Source organism: Bubalus bubalis, chromosome 2 (genome assembly GCF_019923935.1).
Source record: "Bubalus bubalis isolate 160015118507 breed Murrah chromosome 2, NDDB_SH_1, whole genome shotgun sequence".
NCBI lineage: Eukaryota > Metazoa > Chordata > Mammalia > Artiodactyla > Bovidae > Bubalus > Bubalus bubalis.
In genome coordinates, this window is record NC_059158.1 from 74,736,754 (window position 1) to 74,761,006 (window position 24,253).

Genomic DNA, 24,253 nt, shown 5'->3' on the forward strand with positions numbered 1-24,253 from the left:
GTTTGTCTGAGGAGACTTTACAAATAACTGAGGAAAAAGGAAACAAAAAGCAAGGGAGAAAAGTTCAGTTCAGTTCAGTCACTCAGTCATGTCCAGCTCTTTGTGACCCCATGAACCACAGCACGTCAGGTCTGCCTGTCCATCACCAACTTCTGGAGTCCACCCAAGCCTATGTCCATTGAGTTGGTGATGCCATCCAACCATCTCATCCTCTGTCGTCCCCTTCTTCTCCTGCCCTCAATCTTTCCCAGCACCAAGGTCTTTTCAAATGAGTCAGCTCTTTGCATCAGGTGGCCAAGGTATTGAAGTTTCAGCTTCAAAATCAGTCCTTCCAGTGAACGCCCAGAACTGGTAAAGAAGGATACCAAATTGAATATAGAGTACCAGAAAATAGCAAGGAGAGATATGAAGGCCTTATTAAATGAACAGTGCAAAGAAGTAGAGGAAACAATACAACGGGAAAGACTCAAGATCTCATCAAGAAAATTAGAGATATCAAGGGAACATTTCATGTAAGGATGGGCACGATAAGGTCAGGAAAGGTAAAGGACCTAAAAGATGCAGAAGAAATTAAGAAGAGGTGGCAAGAATACACAGAAAGAATACACAGAATACACAAAAAAGGTCTTAATGACCTGGACAACCAACATGATGTGATCACTCACCTAAAGCCAGATATCCTAGAGTGTGAAAAATGGACCTTAGGAAGCATTACTATGAACAAAACTAGTGAGGTGAAGGAATTCCAGCTGAGCTATTTCAAATCCTAAAAGATGATGCTGTGAAACTGCTGCACTCAATATGCCAACAAATTTGGAAAACTCAGTGGTGGCCACAGGACTGGAAAAGATCAGTTTTCAGTCTCAAAGAAGGGCAATGCTAAAGAACGTTTCAACCAACATACAATTGCCATCATTTCATATGCTAGCAAGGTAACGCTCAAAATCCTTCAACCTAGGCTTCAGCAGTACATGAACCAAGTTTTCCAGATGTACAAACTGGATTTAGAAAGGGCAGAGGAACCAGAGATCAAATTGCCAACATCCTCTGGATTGTAGAAAAAGCAAGGGAATCCCAGAGAAACTTCTGCTTCATTGACTACTTTAAAGCCTTTGACTGTGTGGATCACAAGACACTGCGGAAAATTCTTCAAGAGATGGGAATACCAGACCACCTTACTTGTCTCCTGAGAAACCTGTATGCAGGTCAAGAAGCAACAGTTGGAACTTTATATGGAACAACAGACTGGATCAGAATAGGTAAAGGAGTACAACAAGGCTGTATATTGTCACCCCTGTTTATTTAACTTATAAGCAGAGTGGATCATGTGAAATGCTGAGGTGGATGGCTCACAAGCTGAAATCATGATTGCCAGAAGAAATGTCAGCAACCTCCGATAATGCAGATGATACCATTCTATTGGCAGAAAGAGGAGAAGAACTAAAGAGCCTCTTGATGAGAGTGAAAAGAGGAGAGTGAAAAAGCTGGCTTACAACTCAACATTCAAAAAACTAAGATCATGGAATCTGGTCCCATCACTTCATGGCAAATAGAAGAGTAAAAAGCGGAAGCAGTGACAGATATTATTTTCTTGGGCTCCAAAATCATTGCAGATGGTGACTGCAGCCATGAAATTAAAACTTGCTCCTTGGAAGAAAAGCTATGACAAACTTATAGTGTATTAAAAAGCAGAGACATCACTTTGCCAAGAAAGGTCTGTACAGTCTAGCTATGGCTTTTCCAGTAATCATGTACAGATGTGAGAGTTGGACCGTAAAGAAGACTGAGTGCTGAAGAATTGATGCCTTTGAACTGTGGTGTTGGAGAAGCCTCTTGAGAGTCCCTTGGATTGCAAGGAGATCAAACCTAAAGGAAATCAAATCCTAAAGGAAATCAACCCTGAATACTCATTGGAAGCTCTGATGCTGATGCTGAAGCTCCAGTACTTTGGCCACCTAATGCAAAGAGCCAGCTCTTGGAAAAGACCCTGATGCTGGGAAAGATTGAGGGCCAAAGAAGAAGGGTGGCAGAGGATGAGATGTTGGATGGCATCACCGACTCAATGGACATGAGTTTGAGCAAACTCCAGGATATAGTGAAGGACAGGGAAGCTTGGTGTGCTGTAGTCCATGGGGTTGCAAAGAGTCAGATACGACTTAGCAACTGAACAACAATTGCTGTGGTTTTAAAATACACACAAATAAATCTACTAGTACCTGAAATTACAGTGAATGTTAAATTTTGTACTATGCTAATTCTGAAAGACAAAGATAATGAGTACATAGGGATATAGTTATTAAGTAAGGCAGTACTTCATAGCCTATATGAGGCAAGGAATGGGGAACACCAAGGGTCTAGGGATGTTGTTAATACTCCAAAGGACCACATCTCTGGCATACCACTTTTTTTACTTGTGATGTAGCCATTGAAAAATCAGATGTACTGCTGATTGTGAATCACTGTATTTGATTATGTCACTGTCTCTTGTAAGACATTCGTGCCTTGCTGGGAATTCCATTTTCTGTCTAGTACTCAGATCTCTTTTTTGTCAAGCATTAGTATTTTTTTTTGGTGCTCTTTTTTTCTGTTCCAAATTGTCTTCAGACAGATTTGCTGTTTGTGCTCTGAATATTTCTTCTGCATCTCATCCTTGTCTATGCTGTTCCCCTAGCTAAGTTTATTCTCTTAAGATCATATCCTCGATGATCTACCTTTCCCAACCCCCTTTTGCTCTTTCTTTCTTATCTTTTTTTTACAAGATTTTTAAAAAATTTTATTTAACTTTACAATATTGTATTGGTTTTGCCATATATCAAAATGAATCTGCCACAGGTATACATGTGTTCCCCATCCTGAACCCTCCTCCCTCCTCCCTCCCCACACCATCCCTCTGGGTCGTCCCAGTGCACCAGCCCCAAGCATCCAGTATCATGCATCGAACCTGGACTGGCGACTCGTTTCATATATGATATTATACATATTTCAATGCCATTCTCCCAAATCATCCCACCCTCTCCCTCTCCCACAGAGTCCAAAAGACTGTTCTATACATCAGTGTCTCTTTTGCTGTCTCGTATACAGAGTTATCGTTACCATCTTTCTAAATTCCATATATATGCGTTAGTATACTGTATTGGTGTTTTTCTTTCTGGCTTACTTCACTCTGTATAATAGGCTCCAGTTTCATCCACCTCATTAGAACTGATTCAAATGTATTCTTTTTAATGGCTGAGTAATATTCCATTGTGTATATGTACCACAGCTTTCTTATCCATTCATCTGCTGATGGACATCTAGGTTGCTTCCATGTCCTGGCTATTATAAACAGTGCTGCGATGAACATTGGGGTACACGTGTCTCTTTCAATTCTGGTTTCCTCAGTGTGTATGCCCAGCAGTGGGATTGCTGGATCATAAGGCAGTTCTATTTCCAGTTTTTTAAGGAATCTCCACACTGTTCTCCATAGTGGCTGTACTAGTTTGCATTCCCACCGACAGTGTAAGAGGGTTCCCTTTTCTCCACACCCTCTCCAGCATTTATTACTTGTAGACTTTTGGATCGCAGCCATTCTGACTGGTGTGAAATGGTACCTCATAGTGGTTTTGATTTGCATTTCTCTGATAATGAGTGATGTTGAGCATCTTATCTTTGAGGTCAGTAGCTCATTTAATGTGATAGGCACCACTTCATGCAGCCATGATTTAGTTTCATGTGCTTATCTTATTTCTTCAACTGGACTGTAAGCACCTTGAAGTTGTGAGCCATACCATGTAATTTCACTTCTCCTCAGGTATTTAAATGTGCTTGGTGGCTCAGATGGTAAAGAATCCGCCTGCAATGTGGGAGATCTGGGTTCGATCCCTGTGTTGGGAAGATCCCCTGGAGAAGGGAGTGACTACCCACTTGAGTATTCTGACCTGGAGAATTCCATGGACAAAGGAGCCTGGGAGGCTACAGTCCACGGGGTCACAAAGAGTTGGACATGACTGAGTGACTTTCACTTCCCTTCTGTGTAAAATAGAAGATGGATATCATTTTGTTGTTGTTTAGTCACTAAACTGTGTCCCAACTTTGCAACGCCATGGACTGTAGCCCTCCAGGATCCTCTGTCCATGGACTTTCCCAGGCAAGAATACTGGAGTGGGTTGTCATTTCCTTCTCTAGTGCATTTTCCCAACGCAAGGATCAAACTCGCGTCTCCTGCATTGTCAGATGGATTTACCACTGAGCTACCAGGGAAGCTCTCGGGTGTCATTTTTGTTACTAGAATTCTTTCCTAGCTATAGCTGGACTAAGTTGTGATCTAGTAAAATTTTTTATACTACTCTGCTTGCTTGCCTAAGAAAATAATGCAGGGTGCAAATGGATATGTTTTTATTGTTTTATCCAAATTGTGGATCAAGCAATAAGATTTTAGATAAAATCAAATTCTTGTATTTTAGTGTTTACCTTTACTGCTAAGCCTCTGTATATTTTTTTCTGTAATGCTAGTCACACATGTGGATTTATATATGGCATATGTATAAATAAGCTTATATATAATACATTTTTCTATATAAAATTTGCTTTTATTATTGTAATTCTGTGTTATGTTATCTCTAGTATTAATATTTTTATTCAGGGTTAAAACTTAGCAAAGTGATTTATATAATATGTATAGCTTGTGTTTGATATAGTTGGATGAATTCTTATAGGTAAAAATTTATATGATAGAAGGAAATCTTATTTAAGAAACAAACCGACCATTTAAAATAGAAACCTGAGATCTTTTTCGCATTGCAGCTGAGTTGAACAAATAATCTTTCCATCATTTCTATGAAGTGCATGTAGTTAAAAATACATTTATACATATTATTTAAAAAAACCTAGTTAACTTTAAAATATGTAAGTTTTCTTGTCGTTTAGGGTTCTGTGAAGCTGATCATCAAGAGGGTTGCAAATCATTGGTGGTTTCTATTTTCAGATTTCCACATCCCGGAGTAATTTGCTTTAATTTCACCCAATTTAACCTATACTTCACACCATCACCATTCAGCTTTAATAGCTATGTTCTATGCATAAGAAAAGCAGATAAATGTCCACAATTAGGCTGCAAATGATTACAACTAGTTAGGGCTTTATGAAGACAAAACTTAAAGGACTATGGCGCCAAACAAAGCCACAAAAGACGGCTGAAAATGCTGTCTCGAGAAGTCAGGTCTACCACAGCATTTGATTTATTACTTTTGTAGTTGATTTTACTTATTTTTAATATATTGGCAGGTGTGCGTACTCTGAGAAATGTTTGGCTTTAATGAATATTAAGTTCTCTGTTGTTAATTAATGTATTTTAGTTTTTATTTTCTTCTTTGAATTTTGGCATAGATAACCAGATTGAATCTTTTAAAAATATTAAGATAGCATATTTTTTTATATTGAGCAGAATTGGTTTGAAATGTACTGGCATTTTATACCTTGTCAGTGCATTTGTGAAATTAAGATTTTTCTGAAATGTTTATGTATGTGTTGAATGGTCCTATGAGACATATGATAGAAGTATATATTTACAGTTCTGTATAGAATTTCATTTCTGGTTGGACCTTAGCATGCAAAAGATATGCTTAGAGTATTACTTGTATAATATATCTACGCATATATAAAAGATTCAGAAATCATGGTAATCCCTTTTATGTGTGGGTGTTGTTTTCTTCTCTCTATATAACTTCCTGTTGATGGTTACTGCACAGCATTATTTTAGTGTATAAAGAATTTGGATATGTTTTAAAGTTTTAAAAGAAGCCAGACTGTTCATCTTATTGTAAAAGTATGTCTTTCTCCTGCAAAATAAAATGTGTCCTTTTTGTTAATGTTTTTCCACATTTAGCAAGGTAAGTCTGAGCTAAAGAGTTTGATTGCATCCCTCTTCAAAATTTTTAGTCCAGGTTTTGACATATAAATCTTTTTTTATTTTTTAATGAGTAAATAAAATTCAAAGTTATAGTTTAGTATTTAGATTTTATTCTTTAGTCATTATGTTAAATATTCTCTCAGAAATTCTTATAGATAAAAGAGTAACAAAGCTGATGAATGATAGTATCTTTCCACAGCTTTTGTGCACCCAGAATTATTCATGTAATTGAAATACTTCTATTTTAGAAATGTAGCATCCACTCTTTTATTACACAAGGGGTAGCATGTGTTTATTTAAAACATACACATATTGTAGATAATCCTTATTTTCTAAATTAATAATCAAATAATGTCCCTTTAGTTTATTGTTGCGTAGAAGCCAAAATAAATGTAGTTGAAACACCTAAGCCATTGCGGGCTTTATACACACGTAACAAACATAGTATACATGCGTGCACAGAGTTGTTAACTTTAAAAATAATGCTCAGGAATTAATAGCTTGTTGCCTTTGTAGAAGCAATATATGTGTGAAAGTATACTGAAACTTATTTCTTTAAAATATCTTTATTTTAAAGAAAGCAGTCTATCCCACAAAGTAGACCAATATATCCAAGGCAAGACAATACAGCTACACAGCTTCACAGTTGTATTAAACTAGTTTCATATGCTATATCATAAAACTTTCAGTCCAATCAGCAACTAAATTTAAATACTGCAAATTGTAGCAGCAAAACAATAATTCTGCTGATTAGCCCCTTTCCATTTCTTGTAAGTGAACTGTTTATGCTGTTGAGTACCTTTTGAAAAAAGAAAAAGCCAAAACAGCCTTGATTAGTCAAGGAGTAATTGGATGACTTGATTTTAGCAAGAGAATGAATTGGTTGATGATAGCCTGTAACTAAGTGTAGTGGTTCTGTTCAGATGAATACATAACATACAGTCATCAGATCTTGACAGGTATAACATATAAGCAGTGCTAAAATCTGGTAGTAGTGGGGATAAGATGGAAATGGAGGGAAATAAGTTTGCCATGAAGTCTTTTGTGAGAAATTTTGAGGTGATTCTTAAAGTAATTGAGAGGAACTTCCATATTTTTTTTTAACATTAGGGAAGGGGTGGGGAGATACTGTAGTTCCCATGTTTTATGCTCTAAAGACAAAAGAGCTGTAGGATCATTTAACTTTATTTAGGGAGATCAGCAATATTACATCCTTTTATTCTTGTTGAAGATCATGATTCATTAGTAGAGCCATGTGGGAAAGCTGAGAGGCATTGATTGTGTTCATATATAACTGTTTAAACTCTTGATTAGTCAGATCTTTTTGAGGATGGCATTATTTTATGATTTTCTGATTATTTTTAAGGCTCTATCTGAGTCTGTATTAATGAGAACTGGCATAAAGCAAGAAAGTTTTTTTAAAATTTTTTTCTTTGTAACTGGATTTCGTAAGCCCTAGTTCTCATCTTTCCCCTCCCCCCACCCAAAGAAGGTATTACAGTAACCACCCCTCCTCTGCTGTAATGTGCTACTTGTGTCCAAGAGTTTCGGTTGCGTAGAATATGAGGTCAGGGCATTGCTAGGCGGATGGAATGGCCTGGGTAGACCTGCAGCCTCAGTTGCAGGGGTGAGGGGTGTGGCAAGGTGCCGGCCCAGCCCAGTCCAGCCTGATACTGGCTTTGGTTTGGCACCACCTGCTGGTGGTGGTTTGCTCTGACTCGGCTGGTGATGGTGATGACTAGGGCTTTAGGGTAGCAGCAGAATTCTAGGAGTCTCTCAGGTAGGCTGGTCCCCATTTTGTTGAGCCAATTATGGTGGGTTGGGTTGGAAGACTACTGGGTATGCAGTGGCCTGCTTTACGCAGTCTGCTCCCAGAGGTTCAGTCACTTGCCTGTCCTTAATCTTTCTAGGCCCTCCCCTTCTTTCTGTGTTTCTGCTCTCATTTCAGAACTGTGGATTGTTGTATTTAAGGGCATAATTATTTTGTGAGGTATGTATCTGGTTTTGTGACATCTACCTTTGCAGTTTGGACCCAAGAATGATCCCTATCGTGTAACATAGATTTAGTCAAACCATTATTTTCCTATTCTAACACCAAATATTCTTGGTGAGTCCTTCCTTTTCCTTCTATCCTCACCCCCTACTCCACCATATTTTTTAAAAACTAGGTAAAAGTAATAATCCATTGATATTACAAACAAAGCTAAAAATAGTTATTTTAAAGATTAATAGCCAGCCATTTCTTTGACTGATTAATACCTGTCACATGTTTACATTTTTCAAGCATTTAAACACCAGTTTCAGACTCTAACAGAGAAAATATTATCTCTTAGCAGAACATCAGTGTACCTAAGTGTGGGACTAAAAAATAATTTATGCCTCCATCAAAACCTGCACACAAATCTTAATCCAAAGTTTAAATGACATCTGTGTAACACCAGTATTCCAGTTTGAAGCCTTGAGGCTGACTTTCTATCAGCTTGTACTGAATACTAACCATTTCCCTGCTTCCTTTCATCCTGGATTTACTTTCTTATATTTATTATATGCTAATCTGTCTCTCTCCTTTTAGATTGTAAACATCTTTGAAGATGTTATTCAGCTTTTTCTCATCTCTGAAACTTGCCTTCCAGCTCCTGGCCCCATTCTGTTCGTGATTGACATTCAGTATACATTTGTTAAATATGTCACTTAAAATATGTGTCTTTAACTAGCTGTTATATATCTCCAGTTTTATGACTGGTCACATTTCATTTCTTCTCAATTTAATATAATTCTTCCTACCCACTAGACCAAAAAAAATCTTTATAAAGATTTTAATTTATTTTTTAGATTTAACCACATTCATGTTATTTCTATAACCAGTACCCAGCAGTCAGCTGCTCTGTTTTTCACCAGTAGTCTCTCTCCAAGCTGCTATTAGATTTTGTATATAACTAATGGAATCATTTAAAGACAGTGTGAGTGAGTAACCAAACCAGGGCAAGATTACAAGAGCACTTCTCTGAAAATCTACATTAGGAATTTTATAATTGAGGAGATTAAATTTCAACTCCTGAGCTTAGTGTTAGAACCTTTTCATTGGAACTTCCCTCGTGGCCCAGTGATTAAGAATCCACCTTCCAGTGCAAGGGACACAGGTTTGATTCCTGGTCGTGGAACTAAGTCCGCATGCTGTGGAGCAACTGAACCCACGTGCCACAACTAGAGAGCTGGTGCCACAATTACCGAGCCCATGCTCCACAAGAGAAGCCCCTGCACGCACCGTAGCTAGAGATTGAATCCTGCACACTGCAACGAAGACTTAGTAAAGCCAATAGTAATAATAATAAGGCACCATCTTATGGTTGGTCTGTGGCACAGCCTTTGTCTTTTGGTGTACACTGGTGTTCTGAACTATGCCTTAGTGTCTGAAGACATTTTTGACTCCACAGCTGGAGGTCTGCCTGTGTGCTTGTGCACAGCCTTATGCCCAGTATATGTGTGTGTTACCAGCATCTGCTTTGTAGAGGCCAGGGGCGCTGTTGAACATCCTGCATTGCCCAGGTCAGCCCCCACAACAAGGAATTATCTTGTCCCAAATGTTAGTAATACCAAGGTTGAGAAACCCTGGTATATACCTTTTCTTTAGATTTCCATTTGTAAGTATAGTTAGCTTATTTTGTGTGTTTACATCCTAAGATCTTGACATATATTATCACTTTTAATCTTCAGAACAATCTTAGGAGGTTGGCATTATTCTCTAGTTTTTACAGACAAGGAAACTTAAGACACAGAGAAATTAAATAGTCACAGAGCTAATGAATCAAACAGTCTGAAATACAGATTTGAATCCAGATAACCTGATTTCAGAGTCTGTGCCCTTCATCATGTCTACTCTATTTATACTTCTATCCTGCCTGGAATTTTCTTTCGACTGTCTGCTTTGCTTTGCTATTATCTCTCCCTAAAAGCCTTCATGTGTATTCAAGCCTTCCATCCTTAATCTTGATTCATGCTGATCAGTCCCTTCTCTCTTTTTCTTTTATGGTTGCATTTATTGGTCTTATAGTGGATAGGTATGTTTGCCTTCTTCTTAATTTGACTTATTCACTTTAAAAATTACACTATAATGTGTAATTCAGTGCAGTATGCCCAAGAAGCCCTCAGAAAATAATTAAGTGAATATCAATCATCACTAATAGCCAAGCAGTTCAAAGGTGAAGAGATGAAACAGAAGAAACTTCTCACATCTGTTATTTTGGTTTGCTGTTTAGTGCTTTACTTACACTCTGTTACTTTATGTGGTTGACATGCTTAGCACTGGTTTCTTTGAAATACTTCCTCAGTGTCTTGTTGTATGCTATAAAATTGATCCTTTGCTGTTGTGCTGCTTGTCTGGATTCATCTAGAATCTGTTGTGTTGTTGTTTAGTCACCAAATCCTGTCTGAGTCTTTGCAACCCCATAGACTATAGCCCGCCAGGCTCCTCTATCCATGGGATTTCCCAGGCAAGAATACTGGAATGGGTTGCCATTTTATTCTCCAAAGGATCTTCCCGATCCAGAGACTGAGCCTGCATCTCCTACATTGACAGGCAGATTCATTACCGTTGAGCCACCATAGTTCTCTTCTTACAGTTTTTCATTCTGAGTGCTTAATAAGTCCTTGAGACATTCATTGATTCCTTTATTCTTCACCTTGTACCTATCAGCTCTGATTAAGGCACTGGAGGGAACTAGAAAGGCATATAAGACAGAATCCTTGAGCTTAAATAACTAGGAGATAGAATCACATAGTCTAATATTAGATATACATGTTACAGGTAAGGATATGGTTAGAGAAGGTGTCATCGAGATAAATCTCAGTGACATTGAATTAAGGTCATGAAGGATATGTATTAATAACTTTTTTTGAAAGGCAGAAATGGGGAGGAGGACTACTCCATGCAGAATGATGAGTACAGCATTGCAAATGTAAAATGAAAGGGTTGAATGTAGGTCAATTTGATTGAAAGATGTGGGATATTAATGGGCACCAACATTAGAAAAATTAAAGCTCTGATTATTCATTTAGTTTATTTCTTGAATGGCAGAGAGTTCACATAACTCGTTTTATTCGTTGCTTACAGTACTTGGTAATAAGGGCTTCCCTGGTGGCTCAGTGGTAAAGAATCTGCCTGCCAGTGCAGGAGACCTGGGTTCGATCCCTTGTTTGGGAAGACCCCCTGGAGAAGGAAATGACAACCCAGTCCAGTATTCTTGCCTGGGAAATCCCATGGACAGAGGAGCCTAGCAGTCTACAGTCCATGGAGCTGCAAAGAATCAGACACGACTTAGCAACTAAATAACAACTGGTAATAAAGATAAAATTTTAGTTTTGTTAATTATTCCGTTTGTGTCTTCCCTCATTATAACGTGATTCTTTAAAAAGGTATAAAAATGGATTTTCTCAGGAGTCATATTTAGGGTAAGATATTAAACCATCGGTTTTACCACGCCTTACTCCAAACAAGTATCTCCAATTCTGCTTGTGACCCAGGGATGGTAGAGATCTCTTAGACCTGGACTCTCCAGAACTGCTGTGCTGATGAGGGGAGGTCGTGCTCTGCATTTCGGGATAGGTGTGACTTGTAATAGAAAGAAAGGATATGTATCTCTGAGGCCCAGGGAAGAGAGTGGGCAAAAATTTACTGACAGTTGAGTATTAAGAACTTTTCAGGGCTTAGGAAGTCAGCATGAGACTTGAGATGAGGGTTTGTGGAGAGTGAGGGTGTAGCAAGGTCAGTTTATAGAGTGCGTTTTCTAGTGGCAAAAGGCTGAGTGATACTTTAGAAATTAAAAAATTAGTAAGATAGTTATTGGGAAGATTAAATACAGCAGAAGCAGTTTGCTCAACATTGGAAGTAGAGCAGAATCTCAATAAATATTAATTCAAAGTACCATTGATTGAATTTATGTTTTATACATCTAAGAATCTATTATATAGAATAAGAAATGAAAATCTTGTTGAGAGATGAATGTTAGTTCTCATTAAAGTACTTCTTTTCTGCCTGCTTCTTTGGAGAGAGTTGATATGTTGCAGCAACTAAAAATGTAAAACCCTTGAGCAACTAAATATAATTAAATACAGGTGTTGACTCTGGGTTATAATTCATAACTTTCAAGTGACTTTAAGGATTCCTTAATGATGTGAATGTCTTAATTATTTACAGTATAAGTACAATACCAGTAACTATTAGGTAGAATTTCTGGTGTTCTGTACATTTAAAAGAATTATATTGTATAATATTGTAATGTGTTGCTTCTGATCAGTTAAGTGGTATAATTAATAATCAAAGTCTTTTTTGCTTGCTACTACACTAATGTAAGCTCCAGTTTTTAATATTTTTCGTGTTTTTATGCCTGTGTCTTTTCTTCCACCTCATCCTTCCTACTTATGTTCATTTCAGTTCAGGTCAGTTGCTCAGTCGTGTCCAACTCTTTGCGACCCCATGAATTGCAACACACCAGGCCTCCCTGTCCATCACCAACTCCCGGAGTTCACTCAAACTCATGTCCAATGAGTCGGTAATACCATCTAGCCATCTCATCCTCTGTTGTCCCCTTCTCCTCCTGCCCCCAATCCCTCCCAGCATCAGAGTCTTTTCCAATGAGTCAACTCTCTGCATGAGGTGGCCAAAGTCCTGGAGTTTCAGCTTTAGCATCATTCCTTCCAAAGAACACCCAGGACTGATCTCCTTTAGAATGGACTGGTTGGATCTCCTTGCAGTCCAAGGGACTCTCAAGAGTCTTCTCCAACACCCCAGTTCAAAAGCATCAATTCTTTGGCGCTCAGCTTTCTTTATAGTCCAACTCTCACATTCATACATGACTACTGGAAAAACCGTAGCTTTGACTAGACGGACCTTTGTTGGCAAAGTAATGTCTCTGCTTTTGAATATGCTATCTAGGTTGGTCATAACTTTCCTTCCAAGGAGTAAGCGTCTTTTAATTTCATGGCTGCAGTCACCATCTGCAGTGATTTTGGAGCCCCCAAAAATAAAGTCTGACACTGTTTCCCCATCTATTTCCCATGAAGTGATGGGACCAGATGCCATAATATTAGTTTTCTGATTGTTGAGCTTTAAGCCAACTTTTTCACTCTCCTCTTTCACTTTCATCAAGAGGCTCTTTAGTTCCTCTTCACTTTCTGCCATAAGGGTGGGGTCATCTGCATATCTGAGGTTATTGATATTTCTCCCGGCAATCTTGATTCCAGCTTGTGCTTCCTCCAGTCCAGCGTTTCTCATGATGTACTCTACATGTAAGTTAAATAAGCAGGGTGACAATATACAGCCTTGACGTACTCCTTTTGCTATTTAGAACCAGTCTGTTGTTCCATGTCCAGTTCTAGCTGTTGCTTCCTGACCTGCATACAAATTTCTTAAGAGGCAGATCAGGTGGTCTGGTATTCCCATCTCTTTCAGAATTTTCCGCAGTTTATTGTGATCCACACAGTCAAAGGCTTAGTGATTCAGAATTTTTAAGGGTTATACTACACAATACTGACTCTATTTCCCTGTACTGTATAATATAGATCCTTGTAGCTTATTTATTATATATTTGGCAGCCTGTATCTCTTAATTCCCTACCCATGTCTTTCTCATCTCCCCACTGGTAACCTCTAGTTTGTTCTCTTTATTCGCAAGTCTGTTTCTTTTTTTTTTTTTTTTTAAATATATTCACCATAATGTTTTGTTTTTTATTCATTACTTAAAAGCGTATTCTTTTTTATTTTATATGAACTCTTAGGATAAAATAGTAAATGAAAAAAATTAAGGTTTCTAAACTTAACTGACCCACTTTATTATATTTTCCTATAATAGATATATCTATTTGTCTCAGTATTGGGAATGATTCTTTACTTCTAGCATTTTGTTTGATTGCTTCCATTTAAGGTAACAACTTTGTGTTAAACTCCTAAATGAATCATCTGTAATTTGTTTAATTTTAGATTGGCCCCTCAGAGTCAGCCATATGTGGTTTTTTTTTTAATTAAACTTTTTGAAAACCTTGATCAACTTATGAATGTCAGAGGGATGGAAGTTTTTTTCCTCTTGGCCAGGATTTGGGGTGTGAGCCTTTTTCTATAATAAGAGAGTGGGAACAGAGAGGGGATGGAAAAGAAGCAAAGCAAAAGCAAATATTTTTGGCTATACCAGCTCATAGTTTCAGCATTAAGCTGTTAGCCTGTAACATAGACTGAACTGTTCTAGGGCCTTTTCTATATCTAATACAATAGGTTTTCTCCTGGAAAATAAAGGTCAAAGACTTTAAAAGGCTACTTTAAAATGATTTGTTATTGTAAATAACAGCAATCCACCAAGTCTAGTTTTGCTTGTTCCATTTATGCTACTCCATCAAGTAATTGACAGTTTATATTACTGGACCAACTAATTCCATGTTTGTGTGTGTTAGCTGCTCAGTCATGTCTGACTCTGTGATCCCATGGACTGTAGCCCACCAGGCTCCTCTGTCCATGGGGATTCTCCAGGCAAGAAGACTGGAGTGGGTAGTCATGCCCTCCTCCAGGGGATCTTCCCAACCCAGGGATTGAAACTGGGTCTCATGCATTGCAGGCAGATTCTTTACCACCTGAGCCACCAGGGAAGCCCATTTCCATGTGTCTTCTTCACTGATAGGTTTAAGGAGACTATTTATTTTTGAAGTAAATATAATAAGTTGAGATGCTCTTCTCCCACATTCTTACTTGAGGAAGGTAATTAAAACTACATATCTTGTTTAACAGAGATAAATATTACAAGTTTGAGATCCAGCTATGAATTAGATTCTGGTTTTGCTCAAACTGCTTTTATTATCAAGATGAGAAGGAGCTTTATCTAGGTTTAGACTAGAATTTTAAAGTGCATCTATAAACCTGGGCTTAAACTAGACTAAACTAAATCATAGCATTTGAAGTGTGCAATAAACAGCTTTAACCCCCTCTCCCTTTTTAACTGCATAATTTTTATGAAGTTCAAGAATCAGCAAACTAATCTAAGTGATAGGCATCAGAATGGTGGTTATTTTGGAGGAGAGGAGCAATTTAACTGAAAAAGGAACATAGGTGAACTTTCTAGTGATAGATATGTTCTCTTTTTTTAATTGAACTATAGTTGACAATATTATGTTAGTTTAAGGTATACAACATAGTCAGTGTTTAGATACATTAGAAAATCACCGTAAGTCAAGTAACCATTTCCATATGAAATTATTAAAATATTGTTGACCATATTCCTTATTCTGTATATTACATTCTCATGACTTATTTATTTTATAACTGTAAATTCATACTTCTTAATCTCCATCGCCTGTTTCACCCAGTCAGCCCCATCCTCTGGCAGCCCCAGTTTAGTCTCTGTATCTAAGACTCTATTTACATTTTGTTTTGTTGGTTCGTTTGTTTTGTGTTTTAGACCTCATAAATGAGGCCATTTGATACTTGTCTTTGTGTCTCACCTATCATTATACTCCCTATATTCTTCCATGTTATCACAGATGGCAAGATTTTATTTATTTATGGCTGTAGCTACTCCTTTAACCTCTTCCTCCATACAATAAAGAATTGTTGTCATGTATAAAAAAATAAATAGGCACTGGTATTTTTCAGTTTTTATGAATAAAGCTGTAGATATTAAGTGAATTGCCAATGCAAACTTAGCTCTCTTCCCTTCTCTTTAAATATTAATGAGCTGTAGAATTATGAGGAAGTTGGACATCATAGTTCTGACACAAAAAAGGACTTTGCTTTGGAGAATGGATTAGAAATTTGATAAGATAAAGATTTTTTTGAGCAAGATATCCTTGTCTTGATTTCTAACATTTTATTTAATAGTTTATTTTTTACTGGTTTAAGAATGTGGCCCTTAGCCTTTCAGTGATTTTGGTGGGACTCTGGATTAGAATATAGATGATCATAACATTTATTATTTGCCATGTAGGACACAGGATATTTTGGTGCTGTGACTAAGATTTAATATATTTGAGTAGTAACTGTTTTTTTCTACAGTCTTTTTCTAAAAAATTTTTTATTGGGGTATAGTTGATTTACAGTGTTATGTTAGTTTCATGTATACAGTAAAGTGATTCAGATACACATACATATATTTCCACTTTTTTTAAGATTCTTTTTCCATATAAGCCATTACAGAGTATTGAGTAGAGTTCATTGTGCTATACAGTAGGTTCTTATTAGTTATCTGCTTTATATATGGTAGTGTGTATATGTCTCTCGAAATCACTCAACTTATCCCTTCCCTTACTCTCTTACCTCCTGGTAACCATAAGTTTGTTTTTTATCTCTTTGACTCTATTTCTGTTCTATAAATAAGTTCATGTGTACCATTGTTAAGATTCTACTTACAAGCGATACATGATATTTGTCTTTCTCTGTCTGACGTACTTCCTCTGTTGATGGACATTTAGGTTGCTTCCATGCCCTGGCTATTGTAAATAGTCAGCAGTGAACATTGGAGTGCATGTATTTTTTCAAATTATGGTCTTCCCTGGATATTTGCCCAGGAGTGGGACTGCTGGATCATATGGTATCTATTTTTTGTTTTTTAAGGAACCTCAGTACTGTTCTCCGTAGTGGCTGTACCAGTTTACACTCCTACCAGCAGTGTTGCATGGCTCCCTTTTCCTCACACCCTCTCCAGTCGTTACTGATTGTAGAAAATTTAGATTATCAAGGTTTCCATGACAGGTAGCAGTAAAGTACTGCAGTGAATCCTTAAACACATCTATGTGTTCTAAAATCTATTTCTGCATCTAGCTAGGGATGTTTTGCTTCTGAAAATTGAATATAACCCAGATATAAGTAATAATATAGCAAAACAGTATACTGAAGTGCTGAATATTCAAAGTATATTTTTATTTCTGAAGTCCTTCCTAGTTAGATCTAGCATCCTAAAAGTATGGATTTATCCATCTTACTCAAATCTTTGTGAAATAAGACAGGCTTTGAATGAATTAATGAGTAATCAGTCTTCAATCCACTTATAATTGAAAATAGCCAAGTCATTTATGACATATTATACCAAGAAATAAATGTGATGTGCAGTGTCCAATACCATGTGGATAGTCAGGTGTATCTCACCAAGTTAAATATTTTGTGTTTTTGTCTGGCTCTTAGTAAAGAGGTACACAATTTTTAAAAGTCAGTTTTAATATGAGCATTGACATTTTGCATTTATTCACTTAGTGAATAAATTTTGTAATAGAAATAATTCATTTAATAACTTAGAGAAGGAAATGGCAACACAGTCCAATATTCTTGCCTGGACAATCCCATGGACAGAGGAGCCCAGAGGACTCTTTATGAGTCCATGGGGTCATGGGAAGTTGGACATGACTGAGCAACTGAGCACACTTAATAACTACAATTTTTTTTTTGTTTATTTTATTGGCTATTAACTTAAAGTATACTGGAGTTAAACAAGGGAGTTTGGGACTGGAAATTCTGTTAATGAATGTGTAATAGAGGGTTAAGAGAAGAGAGCTAAGAAAGGCACCAGTATTTATAGTGTGGTTATAGCAAGGAAAGGTGTAGCCTGAGAAGAAATGGCTAGAGAGAACAGAAGAAAATGAGGAGAATACAGTTGAAAAGAAGCAACGAAAGAGACTTCGTCAGTGCTCTGAAGTTAGATGCTAGTGAGAGGTGATATAAGATTCCTGAAGAATGGCTGTTAGATTGAGCATCATGAAGACAAATCATTGGTGTCCCTTTTTGAGACTGATTTCTCATAGCATGGTGGAGGCACATTCCAAACTGCTGTGTTTTGTATAGGAAGTAAAGAAGTGGAGAGGACAGGTACAGCTCGGAGCCAAGAAGTTTGGGTCTGAACAGGAGGAAAGAAAGCAATGGGTGGAAAGGGAATTAATGTCTGAGGGTGACTGACTTGACTGATTTAATATATTAGGTTGGCAAAAAAGTAATTGTAGTTTTGGACTGTGAGTTTTAAATCATTATAACTAGGCTCAAACACATTTTTGTTAATCAAAATAGGAGCCATTACAGTCAACACATATTTGCCAATGAGAAGTAAGTTTGTTTATTCTTGTAGTGTAAAAGATCCTTGATTCACGCAACGTGATGATGGAGAACTATAGTAACTTGATCTCATTGGGCCATTCCATTTCTAAGCCAGACATAATTGTGTTATTGGAGGAAGGAAGAGACCCTGGATGGTTGTGAGGGAAGAAGCAAGAAGCTGGAATACAGATTTGGATTCAAGTTATAAAATAATCAGTGACAGAAAAACATTTATTTCTGGGAAACATTCATCTCTTTTTCTGCATCAGATCATTCATGGTGGTGAGGAAACCCTATGAAAAATGTGGGAAGGCTTTTTGTTGTGCCTCAAACTTTGCTCAACACAGAAGAGTTCTTACTGGAGCAGACTTCCAGGACTCCAAGATGGTGTCAGTTGTACCACTGAAGGAAAAGAAACTCCTGGAAGTCAAATTAAGGGAGCTGCCAAGCTGGATACTAATGTGAGATTTCATCCCTAAAGGCATTCTGGAGCATTTCAAAGCGCTTATTGCCAATATTACAACAAGTTAAACATGAAGAAAGGGAGTGTCGCTGGGCTTTCTATGGTGCCGGCAGGTTACATGCTTTTCAACTGTTGCCGTTCTTACAAGGAACTTAAACAAGAGCAGCCAAGCGAATACCACTGAAGAGGGCACGTTCAACATTCCCGGCCATGACCTTTGCCAGGCACCCCTGAATCCTTTCATAGCCTAATGGAGAATTAACACGCAAAAAAAGATGACTGGTTAAAAAAAAAATCTCTCTTAGTAACTTTCAAATCAAGTAATATGAACTATAATCACCATTCTGTATATTACATCCCCATGAGTTATTTACTTTATAGTTGGAAATTTGTGGCTTTTGGCCTCCTTCACACATTTCAGCCACTGCTTCTGGCAGCCATTAGTTTCTTCTCTGTATCTGTGGCTTCGCTTTTATCTTTTTGTTCTTGATTTTTTTTTCCCCCTAGTCCACATAAAAGTGATATCATACAATATTGGTATATATCTTTCTCTGTCTGACTTCACTTAGTATAATGCCCTCAAGATCCATCCATGTTGTCACAAATGGCAGGATTTCTGTCTTTTTATTATTTACTAATATTCAATTGTATACACGCCACATTAAAAAAAAAAAATCTCTTGATGATCTCTTGTTTCCATGTCTTGGCAATTGTAAAAAATGCTTCGTTGAACACTGGAGTGCAGATATATTTTCAAAATAGTGATTTTGGTTCCTTTGGGTAAATACCAAGAAGTGGAACTGTTGGGTTATATGGTAGTTTCTAGTTTTAATTTTTTGAGCAATCTCCATACTGTTTTTCATAATATCTGCACTAGTTGATATTCCCTCCAGCAGTGCAGGGCTTCCCCGGTGGCTCTCAGATGGTAAAGAATCTGCCTGTAGTGCAGGAGACCTGGGTTCGATCCCTGGGTCGGCAAGATCCCCTGGAGAAGGGAATGGCTACCCAGTCCAGTATTCTTACCTGGAGAATTCCATGGACAAAGCAGCCTGGTGGGCTACAGTCTGTGGGGTTTCAAAGAGTTGGACACACACACACACACCAGCAGTACATAAGGGCTCCCTTTTCTCCACATTCTTGCCAGCATTTGTTATTTCTTGGGTTTTTTTTTTTTTTTTTTTTGGTAATAGCCATTCTTACAGGTGTGAGGTGATCTTTTATTGTAACTTTGATTTGTATTTCCCTGATGATTAGTGATGTTGAGCACCTTTTCCTGTATTTATTGGCCATTTGTTTGTTGTCTTTGGAAAAATGTCTATTCAGAGCCTCTCCTCATTTTTAAATTGGGTTTTTTTGCTTTTCTGTTAAGTTGTATAAGGGTTTTTAAAAAATAGTCAATTATAAATCAACTATATTCCAATAGAAAATAAAAATTAAAAAAAATTTCATGATTCAGGATATGACTAACCCTTGGAAAGCATTTTCTGCGTCTTGCTGGTTATGGAAGCATTTTCCCTGCAAACAGTTGTCAAGATGCTTAAAGAAGTGGTAGTCCGCTGGCAAGAGGTCAGGTGAACGTGGCAGATGAGGCAACAGTTTGTAGCCCAGTTGGTTCAACATTTGAATCATTGGTTGTGCAACGTGTGGTCAGGCATTGTCATGGAGAAGAATCAGGCCCATTTTGTTGACCAGTACTGGCTACAGGGGTTGCAGTTTTCAGTGCATCTCATTGATTTGCTGAGCATAATCCTCAGATGTAATGGTTTTGCCAAGATTCAGAGAGCTGTAGTTTATCAGACTGTCAGCAGAGTGCTGAACAGTGACCATGACCTTTTTTGGTACAAGTTTAGCTTTGGAGCTTCTTCTCAGTCCAAGCACTGAGCTGGTTGTCACCAGTTGTATAAAATCCATTTTTTGTCGCATGTCACAATCTAATCAAGAAATGGTTTGCCATTGAGTGTGGAATAAGAGAAGGTGACACTTCCAAAATGATGACTACCTTGATTTTTGGTTAGCTCATGAGGCACCCACTTATGGAGCTTTTTCACCTTTCTGCTGCTGCTACTGCTGATAAGTCGCTTCAGTCGTGTCTGACTTTGTGCGACCCCATAGACAAGCCCACCAGGCTCCCCTGTCCCTGGGATTCTCCAGGCAAGAACACTGGAGTGGGTTGCCATTTCCTTCTCCAATGCATGAAAGTGAAAAGTGAAAGGGAAGTCACTCAGTCATGTCCAACTCTTAGCAACCCCATGGACTGCAGCCTACCAGGCTCCTCCATCCATGGGATTTTCCAGGCAAGAGTACTGGAGTGGGGTGCCATTGCCTTCTCCATTTCACCTTTCTAATTTGCTTCAAATGCTGAATGACTGTAGAATGGTTGACATTGAGTTCTTCGGCACCTTCTCATGTAGTTGTAACAGTATCAGCTTCAATGATTGCTCTCAATTGGTTGTTGTCAGCTTCCGATGGCTGGCCACTGTGCTCCTCATCTTCAAGGCTCTCATCTCCTTTGCAAAACTTCTTGAACCACCACTGCATTGTACATTCGTTAGCAGTTCCTGGGCCAGGTGCATTGTTGATGTTACAAGTTTTCTCAACTGCTTTATGACTCATTTTGAACTAAAAAAAAAAAAGCTTGAATTTGCTTTTTGTCTAACACCATTTCTGTAGTTTAAAATAAGTATAAAATAAACTGCAAGTAATGTCATTAGCAAAAAACAAAGCAAGAGATGCACATTAAAATGATGTATAACATAATCACATCTATTTAAGAATGTGTTCCATATCAAACTGAAAAGTTCATCAGTGCAAAACTGCTGTTACTTTTGCACCAGCCTGATAGATTCTCAAGGCCACTTAAATATTGATGGGGAAGTATTAGTGAAAATGGAGATGTTTCAAATATAAGGGAGAGAGAGGCATGATAGGTTGAGGTCTCAGGAAATACAAAGAACAGTCTGTGAACAAACTTCATTGGAAGAGGATAAGATCCAGAGCAGAGGTAGTAGAAGGTAATGCTTTCCATTTTGCTTCTAGAAAGAAAGAAAAATTGCGGAAAATCCCCAGGATGACTTGCATTTTCTCTGTGAAGTAAGAAAGATTGGATCATTTACTAGGTAGCAGGAGAGAAGAGGAAAGCATTGGAGATGTGAGAGAAGTCAAGATGGTTTGAAAAAGGTCGTTTGTTGGGAAAGGAAACATTGCAGGATTGCTGGGGGAAAGCTTTTTGTGATGGAATCCAATCTGAGCCTAGCTTATGGTTAAATTTCTCTTATAACACATCATTTAATAATGAGACTACACTATGGTTGGTATTATTTTCAGTCACTCATTTTATGTGTATATAAACAAATGTACAGATATAAAATAATTTCCATGGTAATAATGATTTTCTCCCTGTGGCTAGTCACTGCAAAACCAAAATTTTAAGTAAAACTTGTTTAAAGTTTTTCTGCAAGTTAAGCTTGTTTATTGTTTTAAAAATGAATGACTTTTAAAAATGACTTATTTTGTATAAACAATGCATGTTCATTATAAAGTAATACAGAAGAAATTAGTATTTCTGTACCAGTTGGGTGACCAGCATGCAGTTAGTCCATTTTTGTTTCAGTGTTTGTTTGTGCCAGCATGCTTAGAATGTGAAACTTTGAAAGTGGCTGTAATTTCAAAGTGGGCCACCTTGCTGACAGGTAGGATCTCTTTCAAAGACTGAGAAATCTTATGGTATTTTACCTTGTGTATATAATCCACTTAGAGTATATACAGAGAAGAATATTTTCAAAACCAAATGAACTGAACAATGCTCAGACTTAGCTTTCTTTAGTACTCCTCAGTTGCAAGAAGTAAGAGGATAGGTCCATGTTTACATCCTTTAGTCATGTTATTCTCATCTCTGATATATGGAGGTAATAGACTCTCGTGGAAAGGGATATAACTATCAAAATGTTTCTCCAAGAACCACTGTTTGTCAGAAGCAATGATCAGCCTTCTCTGCTTGCTTTCTTTACCACTAAACAGCATCTGACGCAGTTGAATACTTTTCTTCTTGAAACATTTTCTTTCCCTTACTCCTATAAGAGCACACTCCTACTTTGTCTCTGACTTTGTCACCACTTTGTATTCTCTTTTGCCAGATCCTTTCCTATCAGACACCTGAGTTTTTGAGTGGTCTCTCTATAGATGTTGTCCAGACCCATAACTTTAAACACATCTGATAATTTCTAATTTTATATCTCCTGTCATGACCTTCCATCCTACCTGTAGTCTATTCTGTAGTACATGCCCAGTACAAACTTTCTCATCTTCTCTACAGCAGCAGTTTCATCTCACATTACCATTTATCTGCACCGCTGCAATTACCCCCTAACTTAATCTTTCTGCCCTCACTCTTATCCTCTCCCTTAGAATCTGTTCCTCTTGGAGTAACCACAGTAGCTTATTTAGCTCATAAATCATATATCATCATGCTACTTTCCCTTTATTTAAAGCTCTAATCAATGGCTTCCCATTATAGCTAGAATAAAACCCAAACAGCCATGGTTACAAATGTTGGTGAACTGCTCTGCTTCTCCAACATCAATTTGATTCACCATTGTCTGCTGTGGTTCACCCACACTGACCTTATTCCTACTTCTTAGAATTCTCTTCCTGTAGGTCTTCACATTACTCCCTCATTCTGTCCAGCCCAATCTCAGCTCCAGTATCATCTCCTTGGCTAGGAGTCTCTGACGGTCCTAGTTCAAGTATTGCCCAGCAGTGCTGCCCCCTCCCCTCCACACACACATGCTCTATCACATTATCCTATTTTATATAGAATAGTACTAACATGCAATGGCAATCCACTCCAGTACTCTTGCCTGGAAAATCCCATGGACGGAGGAACCTGGTAGGCTGCAGTCCATGGGGTCGCAAAGAGTCAGACATGACTGAGTGACTTCACTTTCATTTTCACACATTGGAGAAGGAAATGGCAACCCACTCCAGTGTTCTTGCCTGGAGAATCCCAGGGACAGGGGAGCCTGGTGGGCTGCCGTCTGTGGGGTTGCACAGAGTCAGACATGACTGAAACAATGCAGCAGCAGCAGCAGTACTAAAATAGTTTTTAAAAATCAGATGACATCCCACCACTAAAATGACCATAGTTAATATTTTCAGACATTTCTTGATTTTACCAAAAAAAAGTGATCTCACATTTTTAATTTATTTAAAAAGGAAGTTTTGTCACAGTTTCCTATTTGAACAGTTTTAAATAGGAAACTTTGTAATTTAAGTGGAAAATTAGTATTACTTGCCAAAATTGAAGATAATAATAAATACAGTGAAAACTACATATTTATTGAATTTTCTAGCCTTTATAAGCTCTGAGGTGAGGCAGAAGCTCTGAGGTGAGGTGTGCTCTGTTGATAAAAAGTTAAATTTACAAATGTTAAACATTAAAGATCAGCAACATCAAACTGACATTTTCTCCTTGGCATAATCAGAAGGACTAAAAGAGAATTAAAAGAGAAATAATTTGCTTATCAAACAATTCAATATGATATAGTATAATCTTTATGATGACTTCTTTACTGGTAAAGTATTTCCCCAAAAGAGAATTGTGATAGTAATTGTAACATTTTTTTATAATAATTGTTTTAGTTAATGTGAAGTTGAAATAACTTTCACCATCATATCACATCAGTTCAGATCAGTCACTCAGTCGTGTCCGACTCTTTGCGACCCCATGAATTGCAGCACGCCAGGCCTCCCTGTCCATCACCAACTCCCGGAGTTCACTCAAACTCACCTCCATCGAGTTGGTGATGCCATCCAGCCATCTCATCCTCTGTTGTCCCCTTCTCCTCCTGCCC

At 37.7% G+C, this 24,253-nt stretch overlaps 2 protein-coding genes across 2 annotated transcripts in view; both read left to right on the forward strand.

Annotated features, from left to right (window-relative positions):
- The window catches only part of OLA1 (Obg like ATPase 1), a 164,085-nt gene that overhangs the window by 63,432 nt on the left and 76,400 nt on the right, over positions 1-24,253 (forward strand). The window lies entirely within an intron of this gene.
- LOC112581753 (ATP synthase subunit f, mitochondrial-like) lies at positions 16,401-18,959 on the forward strand. Its single transcript, XM_044933632.2, is given in 2 exon segments — positions 16,401-18,425; positions 18,428-18,959. Coding segments are annotated over 2 exon segments (369 nt in total). The 5' UTR covers positions 16,401-18,217; the 3' UTR covers positions 18,589-18,959.